Genomic DNA, 17,199 nt, shown 5'->3' with positions numbered 1-17,199 from the left:
GGAGGGTTCTTGCCTTGCCATATGCATGACCCAGGTTTGAGCCCGTGCATCACCTGGGAATTCCATGGCACCAGAGGAAGCTCCAGTGACTTTGTGTCTCTGTCTTTGTTTCTCTGTATGAATTAAAAAGTCATCTAAGAGTAGTGAGATTGTGTACATGCAAGTCCCCAGGCACACCACGCACATGTACACACAAATACACACTCCCCCCACACAGAAATCAGAAGTTTTTTTTGTCCCCAGAGATTTGTGGGAACTTGTGACTCCACTGATCCCACCACTCCTGGTGGACTACTTTATTTTCCTCAGAGAGAGGATGAAAGACAGAGCTGGGGTGAGAGAAAGAGAGAAGGACAGAAAGGACGAGAGACATTGCAACACTCTTCTGAAGTGTCCCCTTTGCATTGGTGCTCCCATGTGATTCTTAGGTTCTCAAGCCTAGGTCCTCACTCATGGTGAATGTGTGCTCTCCTGGGTGAACCATCTGCTGGCTTCCAAGAAGAGTCAGATTATTAATCAGGACAGTTCTCCCATCTCCTGCCAGAGGATGTACCAGGCCGTGGGTAGCTGTCATCTTGTTCAATACACAGAGGGCCTTTGGTTTGCACATCTGCTGCCTGCCATGTGCCCTGTGAGGTCACATTGTTCCTTGGGTGATGCTGGCTTCATCTGTGAGCATCTGACTGGAACCCAGCACAGAAACAAACCACATCACACACTGGTGATTCATGACTAGCGAAGCAGAATGAATGCATCGAACTGAGGGCAACCAGTTGCCATGTGCAGTGGTTCTCAACCACTAGCAAGTGTGAAATCACCTACTACTGTGAAAAGCCACATCTCTGGGGCCTGCCTCTGGCACGGTGAGATTGCAACAGGGCCTGAGAACCTGCATTTGTTATATAGACTTCAGGTTGATGCCGGCCACACTTTGAGATCCACTCATGCATGTGCCAGGGAAATCTTGGGGAGATGTGGAACTGTACCCCTGTGACAATAGCTGAGGAAGTGAAGATTTCCTCCATAGAGCCATTAACAATGACAGCCAACAGGGCCAGGGAAGAATGTTCGGTCACTGCAGCTGAACAAGACTGAGTGACACCAGGCAGGTCACAGCCCTCCCCACAGGGTCACTTGGGTAGAGCCTGGAGGACATCTTGGTCTCTTGATCAGGACCACTCCAGGTAGGATGAGGGTGAAGCCATCTGGTGGGCTTGGCTGTTAACGTTTGGTTTCTCTACTGTAGGTCGAGGCTGAAGCCGTGAACCGCTCCATCACCATCGCCAACCAGACCAACTGCCCCCTGTACATCACCAAGGTGATGAGCAAGAGTGCTGCCGAGGTCATCGCGCAGGCCCGGAAAAAGGGTGAGGGGCAGGTTTGGTGGGGGAGTTGGAGGGAGGGGAGGGCTCCTCCCAGGGAGGCTCCTTTTCCAGCCCCTCAGGCCAAGCAAGTAGCCTGCTTTCATCACGTTCCAGCATTAACCTAATTACAGCCAAGCTAGGTGGGGAGCTCTGGTTTCTTCCTCTGTCCCCATCCCTCCCCCACCTCCTGCGGCTGCCTTTAGTGTCTATTTAAAGCCGCACCCAGCAGAGAGTGGGTGGGCAGGCGCATTCCCCCACCTCCCCCAAGGTTGGATTTAATTTGTTGCAGTTTAAATAAACTGGGCACATACACCGATGATGTCAGCTCCCATCTGCGGAGGAGGCCTTGGGGGGGATGTTGTATTGCAAAATGCCTTTCCCTTCTATGCCTGGTAGTGATTTCCGCTGTGGAGAGCAACACAGTCTGGGGGGATGGGGTGGGCGTTGGGAGCCCCTCATGTCCAGTTCTGGAGATGCCCAAGTCCCCCACTGTGCCATTTTTATCTGGGCTGGGACTGGATCTTTATTCTGTGATCACTGGGGATTCCATTGAGAAGGTTCCAGGAAACTAATTGACTAAGTGCCGTTTCCCTGTCTTCTTTCAGAGGACTGTTCATGGGGCTCCTTATATATACTGAATGTCACTGAGCCCCACCATAACCTGCTGTTGACAGTGCTCTTTGCTGGCTAGTGCTGCTTCATGGGCAAAGTCGGACCTGATGGGGAATGTGACTATCATAAAAAGGTCCTCCCTCGCCCTTCCACTCTCATCCCTCTCTCAGCCTCTGTCTCGCTCCATCTCAGAGTCTTCTTTTCTCTCATCATTTCTGTCTGGCTTTCTCCCATGTTGCTAGATCTCTTTCTTTTCCCTCTTGCTGTCTTTCTGTCTTTATCTCTGTCTGTGTGTCTTCTTTCTCTCAGTAAGGCAGCAATCAAATCCTTCTGGCTCAGTTTCTAGTTCTTTGATCTGCATGGATATGGAACATTGTAGGAGGTTTTCCTGGGGTGGGGGTAGGGGCACCCCCTTCAGTGTGAGACCCAGAACAGATTGTTCAGTAACCACTGAGTCATCCAGTCCCACAAGATGATGGCTTCCAGACGTGGACCCAACAGTTCCTGACCCCTGCTCTCTTGGCGCCTTTGTCTTGGTCTTTTTTGTATCTGATGATCACTGTTCTTACCATCTTCTTGGAAACCTGCCCCCTGTTGGCAGCTATAAGGGATTGCCTTTTGGAAATAAAGGACCAGCTGCCTAAAACCACATCATCCACTCACCATCAGCTTTGAGTTGAGTTTCTGGGAGACATTGGGGTGACCTTCCCTGTGCTGTGCTCTGTCACTATACACACATTGCAACATGAGAATTGTTGCTGATACATTGTCGCTGCTCCCCTGTTGTGTGGAGGAGAGTGGTACAACTTCTGAAAGGGGGAGATCAGGAGGCGGCTTATCTTACCCTTTTGCAACCATACTGTTATCTAGGCGGTAATAGACAGTCAGGTCATAACTGAATACTTTCCTGTTCAATTTGACACAATTTAAAAACTGAGGCCCAGGCAGGTAGCATAGTGGTAGCAGACAGGACTTGCGTGTTTAAAAAAACATTTTTTAAATTATCTTTATTTTATTTACTGGATAGAGACAGCCAGAAATTGAGAGGGAAGGGGGGTGATAGAGAAGGAGAGACAGAGAGACACCTGTATCATTGCTTCACCACTTGCAAAGCATTTCCCCTGCAGGTGGGGACTGGGGGCCTGAACCTGGGTCCTTGTGCACTGTAACATGTGCACTCAACCAGGTGCGCCACCACCCAGCCCAAGACTTGTATGGTAAAGCTTCTGAGTTCCATCCTTGGCACCACCAACAGCCAGAGCTGACCAGTATCCTTTAGCCTAAATAAATAGTTAAATAAGTAAAAATTAAATTACTAATCATAATATAAGAAAAAATGAAAACTTTGCTTTCCACATGCAGGTGCTGCTTCCTGCCCAAGTTGAAAGTCAGAGGAGTACAGCCTCTCACCAGAGCTGACCTGTATCCTCTAGTCTAAATAAGTTAATTAGATAAATAAAAATTACAAATAATAAAAAAATGAATAACTTTGCTTTCCACATTCAGATGCTGCTTCCTGCTCAAGTTGAAGGCCAGAGGAGTACAGCCTCTCGCCAGGTCTGTGAGGGCAGGAGGAGTAAGCCTGGTGTGGGCTGCAGAGGCTGGCCAGTTCTGTGCCACCTCCTCTTTTCTGCACTTCGGTTTCCTTTGACACATTTGCACAGCAGGTTCAGTCCCACTCTTATACCTTGTGCCCATATCTTTCCATCATCTTCATAACTTTGTTCTTGTGTGTGTGTATTTGTGGTGAACACTGAGAAGGAACAACTGTAGTCTCTTTGTCCTATAGTATTCCTGGTGTGAGTACAACTGTGCTCATCTTGGGGGTCCTGTGGTGTCCCTTGCATTCAAACTCGCTCATCTGGCAGATGTGAAAGCCTTTGCATTAAGAAGAATCCAAGCTGCAGAAAGAAATTTCCATGCATTTGAACGTTAAGGGACAAGAAATAGAAGTTCTGGCTTACTCCATGGATCCCCAGGAATCAATCTCTCTCTCTCTCTCTCTCTCTCTCTCTCTCTGCTTTTTTTTTTTTAACTTGGTAAGGTAATTTTCTCAAAATTTCTCTAAATTGAGAGAGGGAGGGGTAAAGGGAAACTAGAGGCGGAGGGAGAGAGGGTGAGAAAGAGAGAAAGAGAGTTTTTCTGCAACACTATTTAACCACTTGTAAAGCTTCTCCCCTGCAGGTGGGTACCGGGGGCTCGTACCTGGGCCCTTACATATGGGAACATGTGCATTCAACTAGGTGTGCCACCACCTGGCCCTTTAAAATCATGTATTTAAAAAAAAAATCATTTATTTTTTTATTTACTCTCTTGCTCTTTCGGTCTCATTGGAACTTCATAACAATTTTGGGGGGCTAAACATCATCACAGTTTTAGTATGGGAAGTGGCCCGGGTAGGAACTTGTATCCTTCATTTTGCTTTGCCGCTGAGTCAATGGAGCCCCTTAGCTTGAGCTTGAGGCTCTAGATATGCCCCTGACTATCTCACTTCCCTTCATGCTTTGGGGTTATTTTAGAATCAGTTTCCTCCTTGGTACTTGTTGGAGTTTAGTTTCTCAACAGACCTAGTTGGAGTGGTGTCTGACACCCAGCAGAATCATGGGTAAAAGAGAAGCAGGAAAACAGGGCATCTTGTGGGTTTGTGCTCTGGAATCAGCACCCTGTCCTGGCTGAGATCCCATTTCTGCCAGCATGTGCTTCTGGGAAGGTTACTTATCATCTCGAGGGCTCACTTTCCCTACTGCAAGGGGAGAGTGATGATGATGATGATGTTTAATGAAATAATGCATCTATCTAGCAGTATAGTGAATTGTCAAAAAAGCCATGACATGTTTTCCTGTCCATAAATGCATCTTGACTTTGCCAACAAACCAATATGTAATAACTGTCCACAATTATCTTGATGAAATAGTACTTGGCAGGTGTTACTTGAGACACGTTCAGAAATCAACACGAAGACACAGGCTGAGCCGGGGTCAGGGTTTTCTGCTCAGGATAGCTTTTCTATACCCTGATGGGATCTTCTGACCCCAAGAGAGGTGGCTGAGGGGCATTTCTCAATTTCCACGGTTTGATTTGTTCATCTGGAAGTGGAGAGATTCACCACTTCTCTGGTGATCTCTGACTGTGTGACACTGCAGGCAGGTGTTTGTGGCACAGGTAGGATGGACCCAGCCCTCAGCTCCTTTATACATAGGAAACACATGAGTTGAAAGTCATTCAGGAAATGATTAGTGTTATAAAAGCACACGATAGGGGATGGGTGGTGGCACACCTGGCAGAACACACATGCTACAGTGAGCCAGGACCCAGGTTCAAGTCCCCGGCCCTCACCTGTAGGGGGGAAGCTTCATGAGCAGTGAAGCAGTACAGCAAGTGTCTCTCTCTCTACTTTTCCCATCCTTACTGATTTCTCTCTGACTCTATCAAATAAATAAAATATTAAAAAACACAAAGGGGGGAGAGCCATGACACACCTGGTTATAAGCATACATACTACCATGCAGAAGGACCCAGGTTCGAGTCCCCGCTCCCCATGTGCAGAGGTGGCACTTCACAAGCAGTAAAAGCAGGTCTGCGGGTGTTAGTTTTTCTCCATCCCTCTCTGTCTCCCCTCCCATCTCATTTTCTCTCTGTTCTGTCAAATAAAACAAGAAAGGGAAAACTGGCCTCTGGGAGCAATGAATTTGTCCTGTTGGTACCGGGCCCCAGAGATAACCCTGGTGACAAAACGAACAAAAACAAACAAACAAGTAAATAAATACAAAGCACAAGATAGTGCCCAGAGGGAGGAGTCATGTTCTTCACAGCCCGGCGTTTCTCTGAGCATCAGACTGCAGGAGAGGGCACATTTCCCTGCCCCTGTGGGCTGTTGCCAACCATAATCCTGCAGCTCCTCTTGCCTTTCCACCCAGAGACCTGCTGGTCCTGAGTCACAGACAGCAGGTGTTTATGTAAACTAGGCTGTAGGCTGCAGGCCAATTACATTAACCACGTGAGGTTAGAACTGGTTTCATGTGCCTGCTCGCCTAGCATGGCTGGGTCTTCTCCCTCTATCCCCCGGGAGAGCTCTGCTCCCTCTGGCGGCCCTGCTTTGGGCTTTCAGCCTTGCCTGCTCGCCTAGCATGGCTGGGTCTTCTCCCTCTATCCCCCGGGAGAGCTCTGCTCCCTCTGGCGGCCCTGCTTTGGGCTTTCAGCCTTGCACCGGCCTTCCCATTCTGCACGTAAGCAAATGAAGACACTGCAGGACCAGAAGAACTTAGATACTGATCATTTTGAGTGGCTTCTGTCACGCAAGGGAAACTGAAATGTGGAAAAAGGAGTGTCTTGAGGGCCGGGAGGTGGAACACCTGGTTGAGTGCGCATAGCACTATGTGCAGGGACTCGGGTTTGAGTCCCCACTCCCCACCTAAAGGGGGAATGCTTCACAAGCGGTGAAACAGCTCTTTAGATGTCTTCTCTTTCTCTCTCCCTTTCTTTCCCCTCTCAATTTCTCTCTATCCTGTCAAATATAAATGAAAGGAAAAAAAAAAAGGAGAGAAAATGGCTACCAGGAGCGGTAGATTCATCTAACCCCAGTGATAACCCCAGAGGCAAAAAAAAAAAAGAAAAAAAAAAAAGAAAAGAAAACAAAGAGAAAAAAGAAAGGAAGAAAAGAAAAGGAATGTCTTGCCTCACTGGCATCCAATTTTGAGGGACATAGAACCCCCATGATTCCAGATTCCATCCCCATTCTGTTTCTACCAGGGTCCAGTGTGGGGTTTTCTCCAGAATGGACCCCGTTAGGCTGCATTTTGTGCACATGTGAACTCTTGCCTTATGCTGTCTCTGTGTGGATGGCAGTGTGGGGGCCCTCCCTGTGACCTCATCTGATGGCTCTCTTCATCCTCCCCCCATCCTGCCCCAGTGCTGTAATTCAGATGCAGAAATGTTCAGAACATTTGTGGCTGCCGAGGGGATGTTAAAGCCTGGGAACCCAAATTTGAGACTTCCTGTTCCCTGCAGGGTCAGTCGAAGTGATGTGAGCATAATCGCTAGCACATGGTCATGGGCCTCCAGAGCCTTCAAATTAGGGTGGCTCAATATTGAACTAATGCACAAACCAGCAATCTTGAATCAGAGAGGAGCATATGGGTTGGCTTGTGCCATAAAGTCTCACTGAAATCTGTGTTAGTCACGGCTTTTCAGAGACACAGAACCAACGCCATGTATATATGTATTGTGTGTGTGTGTATTTGTGTGTGTGTGTGTCTATAAAGAAAGAAAGCTAAAGGACTTTGTTCATTCATTTGTGGGTGCTGGCAAGTCTGAAGTTTGCAGGGTATGCGTGCCAGCAGGCTGCAGATATAAGGAAGAGTTGATGGAGTTGAGTCCAGAGGCAGTCTGGAGATTTCTTCTCCTGTTGGTGCCTTCACTTTAATGGCAGATTCTCTGTGAGGCTGGGAGCTCAGTGTGTTCTGTATTGAAGCCAGAAGCGACTCTGTGTTTGGTTTTCAGCTATCGCAGCTCAGTTGCTGCTGATCAGGCTCTGTTTCAGTGCAGATGTAGTCATTGGAGGGTCACTTTTGTGATCCAGGAGTTGGGAGTTTGGATCCCTGAGCTCATGGTTTTCTTTCCCCATTTTGTCCTGCCTCTTTAGAAGCAGCCCGTCAGCCTCCTTTTGCTGAGTTTGACCAAAAAAAATACGTTATCAGGTATCAAGTGTGTCATCCAGAACTTGGCTTCATAAATATTTGACTAGGGGTATCCAGTGGTAGCCTGGCAGGCATTTCTGTGCCCCATCATACCGTGAACTGTCAGCACACATTTTCCCCCTTTTGTTGTCCATGTTCTAGTGTTGTAGTTATTATTGTTGTTGTTATTGATGTCATCGTTGTTGGATAGGACAGAGAGAAATGGAGAGAGATGGGGAAGACAGAGAGGGGGAGAGAAAGATAGACACCTACAGACCTGCTTCACCACCTGTGAAACGACTCACTGCAGGTGGGGAGCCGGGGGCTCGAAGTGGGGTCCTTGTGCTCTGTGCCACATGTGTTATCGCCCGATTCCCTAGCACACTTTTTATTACTGGAAATGAAGTGTTGAGTGCCTTTAAATAATCAAATTAGAGAGCCATTTCAGAAACAGTTATGATTTTGTTCCTCTAGGTCCACTTCTGGTTCCAAGATTTGACAGGGTTATCCAGGGATACACCCAGGGTGTTGGCTTCTGGCTTGGGCTTTCTGAGGGGAAAGTGTGAGCATGTGTGTGTGTGTGTGTGTGTGTGTGTGTGTGTGTGTAAGAGAGAGAGAGATGGAGAGGTATTGGGCAGAGAATTGGTTTTTCATTGCTTTTCTGACTCTTGAAATACATGATTTTCTGTTATTTTTACTCAGGTTTGGTCTTCCTTACTCTCTCATTTGTGGGGCATGACTAAGTGTCAGAGTTGGGAGCTGTCACTCTTTGTAAACCCCAGCTGTGTGTTTATTCTTTCTGAATGCAGGCTGGCCACAGCTCCTTGTGAATAAACACTGCCAAGGCCCCTACAGTTCCCAGTCTTCCTAGCTTGCTGGCTCGAGGTCACGTGACCATATTGTCCAGTTCAGACTGTGCCTGGGAGAGAAAATCCTGAAGGTCTCACTGCCTCCAAGAAAGTGTCAGCACTGTGTTTAGGAAGTGCAGAAAGACCAATTAAGCCTAGTTTGTGGTTTATTATTACTAGCAGTAATTATTTCTGGCACACAGTTCAGTGGTGTCTAGGGCTGACTGAGTTCCAGAAAGAAGCTCCTCTCTGACTGGCTTCTTCGTAAACGGTGCTTATAGTGTGGGGAGAGGGATCCTGAGAAGGCTCCAGGGTGCAGGGTCAGGCCCCTGCCTATGGAGGTACAATTCCCCTAGGTGTGGAGGCTTCCTAAATGATAGGTTTTTAAAAACTCATTTTTATTAGCAGTTTTTTAAAATAATGGCCTACAAGATTATAGGGGTATGGCTTCATACCACAACCACCCCCCTGAGGCCTGCACCTAGCCCCCAGTCCCATGACCACCATCGTTCTCAAGAAGTCTTATAGTTTGGTTTCTCCCCCCCCTTTTGTCTTTTTAAAACTATTTTTTGCTTTGATTTTAATTATTAATTTATTTATATGGCCATCACCAAGGCTGAATGCTTGAACAACCCCACCATTCCTGATTACCATTTTTGTTCTCTTTCTTACCTTTCTCCCCCTTTTTTTGATAGAAGGGAGAGAGAGAGAGAGAGAGAGAGAGAGGGATAAAGAGGAGCCAGAAAAGGAGAGACATCTGCAGCACTATTCCACCCCTTGTCAAGCTTCTCCTTGCAGCTGGGGACCAGGGCTTGAACCTGGGTCATTTGCATGCTAGCATTCACCCTCTTTCTGGTGGGCCACCACCTGGCCCCACATATATACACTTCAGTTGTGTATAGTCCACATGAGTGAAATGATCTGGTAGTTACTTATTTCTTCCTTATTTACTTCAGTAAACCTAATTACCTCCAGTTCCATCCATTTGGGGCCAAGCAATACAGTGTCGTCTTTTTTTAAATTGCAGAAGAGTATTGCGTTGAGGGTGTAACCTATAACTTTATCCTGTTGTCTGTTCCTTTCTTGGCTATCTATGTGATGTTTGAACTCCTGCTCTGCATTTGGGGGGTTGCAGAACAGAAAGAAACCAAAAAAGCAACCAGTACCTGCCAATCTCTTTAGAATCTGAACAGAGCAGAACAGAAATGAGTTGCAAGGTGCTTCTCTCAGATTCAGGGAGTGAATGACCCCATGTTACAGCAAAGTCAGACTGTGCAGGTTTTCAGATTATAGTTGCTCAGAGGTTTTCCAAAATGTTCAAGGCATTTTTTTCCTCTCTTTCCAAGTAGTTCTCCTCTCTTGAATGTGTTCTTGTGAATAAAACTAAGACATCTTTAGGGCCACAACTTCTTTGTTTCCCTCCTGACTTGCCCCAAACCTACCTTGTGTTCAGTAGCCATCAGGACCCCCAGAACTGGCTGGGTCTGAAGAGCCACTTCTGGCTGATGTTAGAACCAAAGCCCTGAGCAGAAGTCTATCCTCCTTAGCATTGGCATTTCATAAATGTGCTTGGCAGCACTAAGGCCTCCTCATTATGCAATAGTTTTCCTCTTCCGGACTGAGTGGGTTCAGCTAACACAAGTCATACAGCTGACTCCTCAGACAAGACCCTGCCTGGTAGGTGTTGACTAGGCCAGGGGCCCAGGGAACCTTCTAGTGATTCTGAACATTAGCCTTCTCTTTTATTTATTTATTTTTTTCCTAGGGACTTCTTTCTGGGGGAGGGCCCTTTCTGATTTCCTCAAGTGAACTGTTTACTGTGCCTCTGGCACTCCCTAGCTGAACAGGGACTTCTTTGTGAAATTCCTGAGGCTGGAGGGGCAGCCCCATGGAGCCAGCTGCTCTCAGAACAGCAGCCTGCAACAAAGAGGGTGATGTGGTATATTATCAAGAGATAAGGTTTTAGCAAAGGCAGCCAAGAGGGAAGGAGGCAGATTCCTGACTGCAAAGTGTTTGGCCTTGAATGCTCCGTGTTTGGAGACAAGGGAGGCCTGGCTGCATTGCTGGGGGGGGGGGGGGTAGGGGTTCAGGGGTCAGCCCTGTGATGGGAAGATGAGGGAGGTGAATTCTCAGTGGTGGAAAGACTGACTTGATACCAAGTCTCAGCTCCCCTGTCCTGAAGTAAGAAAATTATCGGGGCTAGTCCTCTCTCGCTTAATAGTTATGCAAAGAGACTCACACCTGAGGCCCAGGATCAGTCCCTCACACCACTATAAGCCAGAGCTTAGCAGTGCTCTGGTTAAGAAGGAGAGAAATATGGAAAGAGAGGAAGGGAGGGAGGGAGGGAAGAAAGAGAAAATAATCAGCACTTCAGTCAGTTTAACAGCTGTTGAGTGCCTTATCTGTCTACAGGGTGTCTCCAGCTATTGGAGAAGCTCAAGTTCAAAGCTAGAGGACTGGAGTGGAGGTTGGGATGTTCCTGCTGATGCCTGGACTGAGTTTTGGATGAAGTTAAAGAGGAGGTGATCCTTGATAAGTGGCCATATAATGACCAGACATAGATGTTTTGGTGAGGAGAATTTTAGACAAGAGAATGGAATAAACCTATCAAGTCTGGGAAGCTTTGTTAGTATGAGTTGGGGAGAAAGGATGAAGTTCTGATAGAGGGGAAGGAGTGTGGCGTGCAAAGCAAAGGTGCACTTAGGGCTTTGAAGCATTGGCATTCGGGGCATATAAATAATTCCCCACTTTCTGTTGTCACTGGGGCTCCACTCATTCAGATAGAGAGAAAGGTACCGCAAGGGGGCTGGGCAGTGGCGCACCCGGTGTCTTATCTGCCTCTCCTCCTCCTCTCTATGTCCCTTCCCCTCTCAACTTCTTTCTTGTCAAACAAAAATAGTAAGAAGAAAAATGGGGGGGGGGAATGGCTGCTGGGAGTGGTAGATTTGTAGTACAGGCAGTGATAACCCTTGTGGCAAAAAGAAAGAGAGAGAAAGGAGGAAGGAAAGAAAGAGAGAAAGATTGTGAATAAATAAGCAAATGAAAGAAAGACAACATAACACCAAAGCTTCCTTCAGTTTGGTAGGTGTTAGACTCTAACCTGGGCTATGTGCATGAAAAGCAAGCATACTGTCTCTCTGGCTTGATTCCCAATTTTCTGATCAGCACCCTAGTGGACAGAAAGGATACGATTTGAGCATCAGTGTCCCTTAAGGCCAGTTCCCTCAGGTGACTCATGGGGAGATCTGGAAGGCCATATACTTGTTCAAGAATACACTGATACGATGTGACTTGACGTGGTGTGATGTCACAGGACATAACGTGATGTGATGGGATGTATGATGTCTCTTCCCAGCCCATTAACCAGAACTGGGCATGAAAAGGGGGCTGGCAGATATTGGCAGTATGGGAGTGCTTGGTAAGCATGATATGGACACATTTGAGGTACTATGGGTCACCTCAAATAAGAGTCTTGAGGACATTGGTGGTCTGAGCTGCAGATTGTTCACAGTCCTTGAAGCTGGGGATCAGTAGTGTAGGAAGTACAGGCTTGGGAATAAAGGCACTAGCCTGGAAGCAGGGTCAAAGGTGTACTTTTAGGGAGCACTGACATCATCTGGCTGAGGTACTTCTCCCAAGTGTGAGTCCTCTTTACCTGTGAGGTGAGCCTGGTGCATACTCAGAAGGGATGCCCAGAACCTTTGCACACTGCCAGGCAGGGTGTGCCTCCCAATCTGCCAGTTTCCTTCCTCTCTCAGTATATCATATTCAACCTTGTTGTCCTTCTTGCTTTGTGCGTCAGGAACTGTGGTTTACGGTGAACCCATCACAGCTAGCTTGGGAACCGACGGCTCCCACTACTGGAGCAAGAACTGGGCCAAGGCCGCAGCTTTTGTCACCTCCCCACCCCTGAGCCCCGACCCAACCACTCCGGATTTTCTGAACTCCTTGTTGTCCTGGTGAGTCTTGATGACTTGTTCTCATTCTCTCCTCAAACCGGATTGACCTGGCAGGTTCCATTATAGTGTCTGAAATGTCAACCAAAGGGAATGAATTGGTTGCCAACAGGATTTTGCTGTGGTATCCTGTCACCCATAAGACACCTCAGCAAGTTGATTTAGATAGGCAGCATTGTAACTAAACTTTAGGACTGTGGACTGGTTTTCCTGATTTATCTTTCCCCTGGGAGAAAAGATAGGCTTTCAGTGGCTGGGGAATGGGTGTAGCTATAGAGCCCAGGACATGCTAGTGTAAGGTCCTGAGCTCAGTCCCTGACATCGAATATGAGTCAGGTACTCTGGTTCTTATTATTTATTATTAGTAAATAGATAAATGCATTAGAAGCTTTCATTGGCCTTGGACAGGAAAAATATATGTTTATGGATGATTTGCCACCAGAAATAGATTAAAAGCCAGTCATCTGTTTTCTCTACAGTGGGGATCTCCAGGTCACAGGCAGTGCCCACTGCACTTTTAACACTGCCCAGAAGGCTGTAGGAAAGGATAACTTCACGCTGATCCCTGAGGGCACCAATGGCACTGAGGAGCGGATGTCTGTCATCTGGGATAAGGCTGTGGTGAGTGGTGGTAGGCTTCCTCATGGGCTTCCCTACCCCCTCATCCCCCCCAACCCACACTCGTCTGCCATCTGAGGGTCCTCCTGGGACTCAGGTAGCCTTTGACATAGAGCTGAGAACGTTCTAAATGTTGCTATGTGTGTGTCAGTATGTATTAGGTTTGTGTTACGTGTGCATGTCTTCTCTGTTGATCAGGGGAGACTTTGTTTTTTATTTTATTTTATTTTATTTTTGCCTCCTGGGTTATTGCTGGGGCTTGGTGCCTGCACTACGAATCCACTGCTCCTGGAGGGCATTTTTCCCATTTTTTTTGCCCTTGCTGTTACCCTTGTTGTTGTTATTATTATTGTTGTCATTGCTGTTGTTATGAGATAGGACAGAGAAATCGAGAGAGGGGGACAGAAAGTTAGACATCTGCAGACCTGCTTCACCACTCATCAAGTGACCCCCCTGCTGGTGGGGAGCTGGGGGCTCGAACCGGGATTCTTACACTGGTCTTTGCACTTTGTGCCATGTGAACTTTACCCACTGCACTACTGACCGACCCCTGGAGACTTTGTTTTTAAAAACACCGTCTTCACAATTTGACTTTTTATTTTCAGTCAGGCACAAGTTTCCTTAGCAATCTGGTGACTTTATCAGCTAATCTCCTTATATAGTGTAAGACTTTGTACCTTTATTGTGAAAAAAGTAAAGAAATGAGTTAAAAAAAAAAAGAATGACAAACAGAAACCCTCCTAACACTCTTACACATAACTGCAATTTACATTGAGGCAAATGCTTTTCTGATTTTTGCAAGTGTATGTGTGTAATGTGATATATGTGCGTAATGTAATACTGGCATCCTACACACTGTTTTACCTCCCCAATGAACTAGGGTCTCATTCATATGTTTATTGTTTTGCTGCTTCCTGGGCTCCTGTTTCACTAAGAGAGTGAGTGAGAGAGAGAGAGAGAGAGACCAACCATAGTGCCAACACTTCGAGAGAGAGAGAGAGACCGACTATAGTGCCAACACTTCTCGCTGGTGCTATGGTAGTCCCATGCGGTGCCTGACCTTGCAACCAAGCGAGTCATATAACCAGGCACTGTCCCATGTGGTGAGCTAGTCCCCACATCTATGATTTGGTTTAATTAATTAGTTAGTTAGTTAATTAGTTAATTTTAATATATGATGAACAAGTCTCTGCATCTTTTTTTAAAAATTATTATTTTTTTTTTATCATCTTTATAGATTTGATAGAGACAGCCAGAAATCGAGAGGGAAGGGGAGATAGAGAGGGAGCAAGACAAAGAGACACCTGCAGCCCTGCTTCACCACTCATGAAGCTTTCCCCTTGCAGGTGGGGCGTGGGGGCTCAAACCCGGGTCCTTATGCACTATAATATGTGCGCTCACCCAGGTGTGCCCCCATATCGTTGTATAACCTTTGAAAACCTTTATTTTTAATAACGGACTGTCTGAACACTGCACTGTAATTCATTGATTGATCATCTGTGTTTCTGACTTTTTACTGGGTAGAGTGTCTTTGTAGACATATTCAAGGACATCTTTAATTATCAGTTTAATTAAAAATATATATGTAAAACTGGTAAGAGAAATTCCCAGATGCGATTTAACTGGGTCAAAGTCTGTGTGTGTGTGTGTGTGTGTGTGTGTGTGTGTGTGTGTGTAATTTCATCATGTGAATTCATGTACCCACCATAGAAATCAAAATGCAGATTTCATCTGTCACTAAGACCTCGCCCTTGCTGCCTGTTACAGTCATATCTACCTGACTCCTGAAGGAATCACTATCCCATCCCTAGTCTGTTTTCCATTTCTACAACTTTGTTATTTGAGACCATTGTGTTTGTGTGCTTCCCCCCCCCCCCCCATCTAGTCTAAGCCCTGAGCATCATCTTAGTTGTGTATATTGAAAGTGCCTTGGTATTGCTAAGCCATATTAAACTCTTTGACTTTTTAACCCACTGTTGGTGTGTGTCTCCTCAGGTCACTGGAAAGATGGATGAGAACCAGTTTGTAGCTGTGACCAGTACCAATGCAGCCAAAGTCTTCAACCTTTACCCCCGGAAAGGCCGCATTGCTGTGGGATCCGATGCTGATCTGGTCATCTGGGACCCGGACAGTGTTAAAACCATCTCGGCCAAGACCCACAACAGTGTAAGGCTTGTGCACCCTGCAGACCCAAGCTAAGGGAATTACAGTTACAGGAAGAGGCAGGCAGGGAAAGGCCCCAGGATGTGTGAGAGAACTTGCTGTCATGGGATGTACCTAACCCCAGAATATATATATATATTTATGGTTGACCTTTTAATTAAGTACTTTTTTTTCTAGATTCCACTTCTCTTCTTTTTTTTTTTTTTTTGGTGATTTAGTAGTGATTTACAAAACTATAAGATAGTCGGGTATAATTCTACACAATTCCCACTACCTGAATTCTGTGTTCATTCACAATCTTCTCCAGTGGAAACTACAATAGTTCTCCCTCGGTCATAGATATGGGTTGACACTCACTCTCTCTTCCTTCCTCCCCTCTCTCTCCATATAGATATAGGTATAAATATCTATATCTTTTTTTTTTTTAATTGTTGTTGTAGTTATTGTTGTTGTTATTGATGTCATCATTGTTGGGTAGGACAGAGAGAAATGGAGAGAGGAGGGGAAGATAGAGAGCAGGAGAGAAAGACAGACACCTGCAAACCTGCTTCACTGCCTGTGAAGCAACTCCCCTGCAGGTGGGGAGCCGGGGGCTCGAACCGGGATCTTTAACGCCGGTTCTTGCGCTTTGCACCACGTGTGCTTAACCTGCTGTGCTACCACCCGACTCCCTAGATATCTATATCTATCTATCTATCTATGTGTGTTTGTGTGTGTGTGTGTGTATATATATATATATATATATATATATATATATATATATATATATATATATATATATACACACACCCCATTTTAATTCATTTCTATGGCCCGCTTTCACTCCCTTTTTAAATCACACCTATGCCTATTACTACTTCCCAGTGTCCTTCCTTTTTCCTCTTCTCTCTCAGATAAACAAAACAGTATCTAACAGTATCTGCTTTCCTCTGGTGTTTTCCGGATTTTTTTTTTTTCTTCTTTCCTTTTTTCGTTTTTACCAGAGCACTGCTCAGCTCTGGCTTCTGGTGGTGCAGGGGATTGAACCAGGGACTTTGGAGTCCCAGGCATGAGAGTTTGCTTGCATAACCATTATGCTATCTACCCTTGCCCGGTTTCCAGATTCTCTACCTTTTCAGTGATGCTATAAAAACAAAGAATCCTGGTGACAAGTATTTCTGACCCCTGTGGAATTGGTATTCAGAATCTTCTTGTGTGTGAGAGAGACTGAGACAAGAACAGTGCTTACCTCTGGCATATGTGTAACAAATTCATTACACTTTGCCCCTTCTCCTCCATTGAAATTTGCTGAGAGAAAAGCTATTTCTTTTGCTTCAGTAAGGCCAATAAGGTTGTTACTCATCATTTTGGCCTCTCTCTACTGTGTGCGCTTAACCCTATGCACTACCTCTCAACTCCTATTTTGGCCTCTCTGTAGATGGAGTTCTTTCTCTGGGCCTTCAGAGCTTCCAAAGCATTCCATCACTTGAGAAGCTTCTAGGCATTTCCCAGCATTCCACTGTGACAATTTGGTATAGTCCCTCCCTCCCATGGCAGGGTTGGCTCAAGAGACATAAATATTCAAGCATCAACTTCTGAAATGCCCAGTGGGATACCACTACTCTTTTCATGTTGTTGTACAGAAATCTGAAAGGCACTTTCTTTCTCTTAGTTCTTTCTGTCTTTCTGTTTATTTGCTTATTTTTATTTCCACCAGGTTTTTTATTGATGGACTTTGGTGCCTGCATGATGAATACACTGCTGCTGGTGGCCTTCTCTCTCACCCCTTTTTATTTTTTGATAGACGTAGAGAAATTGAGAAGGAAGGGGCAGATGGTGAGAGAGAGAGAGAGAGAGAGAGAGAGAGAGAGAGAGACCTGCAGCACTTGAACACTCATGAAGCTTCCCTGATATAAGTGAGGATTGGGGGATATCTTGGACCACCAATACTGACACTTCTTCCACATGCCAGGACAGCTCAGGA

At 46.1% G+C, this 17,199-nt stretch overlaps 1 protein-coding gene across 3 annotated transcripts in view; it reads left to right on the top strand.

Annotated features, from left to right (window-relative positions):
* DPYSL2 (dihydropyrimidinase like 2) overlaps window positions 1-17,199 on the top strand; it is a 150,742-nt gene that overhangs the window by 122,493 nt on the left and 11,050 nt on the right. For all 3 annotated transcript variants that reach the window (XM_007535037.3, XM_007535038.3, XM_060178844.1), the window contains exons 8-11: window positions 1,247-1,367; window positions 12,302-12,458; window positions 12,935-13,076; window positions 15,069-15,239. In XM_007535037.3, coding sequence (XP_007535099.1) covers window positions 1,247-1,367; window positions 12,302-12,458; window positions 12,935-13,076; window positions 15,069-15,239 — 591 coding nt within the window. The remainder of the gene's footprint in view (window positions 1-1,246; window positions 1,368-12,301; window positions 12,459-12,934; window positions 13,077-15,068; window positions 15,240-17,199) is intronic.

The sequence above is a fragment of the Erinaceus europaeus genome, chromosome 19, assembly GCF_950295315.1.
Source record: "Erinaceus europaeus chromosome 19, mEriEur2.1, whole genome shotgun sequence".
NCBI classification, from domain to species: Eukaryota; Metazoa; Chordata; class Mammalia; order Eulipotyphla; family Erinaceidae; genus Erinaceus; species Erinaceus europaeus.
Note: the sequence above shows the minus strand (reverse complement) of the source record. Positions and strands in the feature narration are given on the sequence as shown.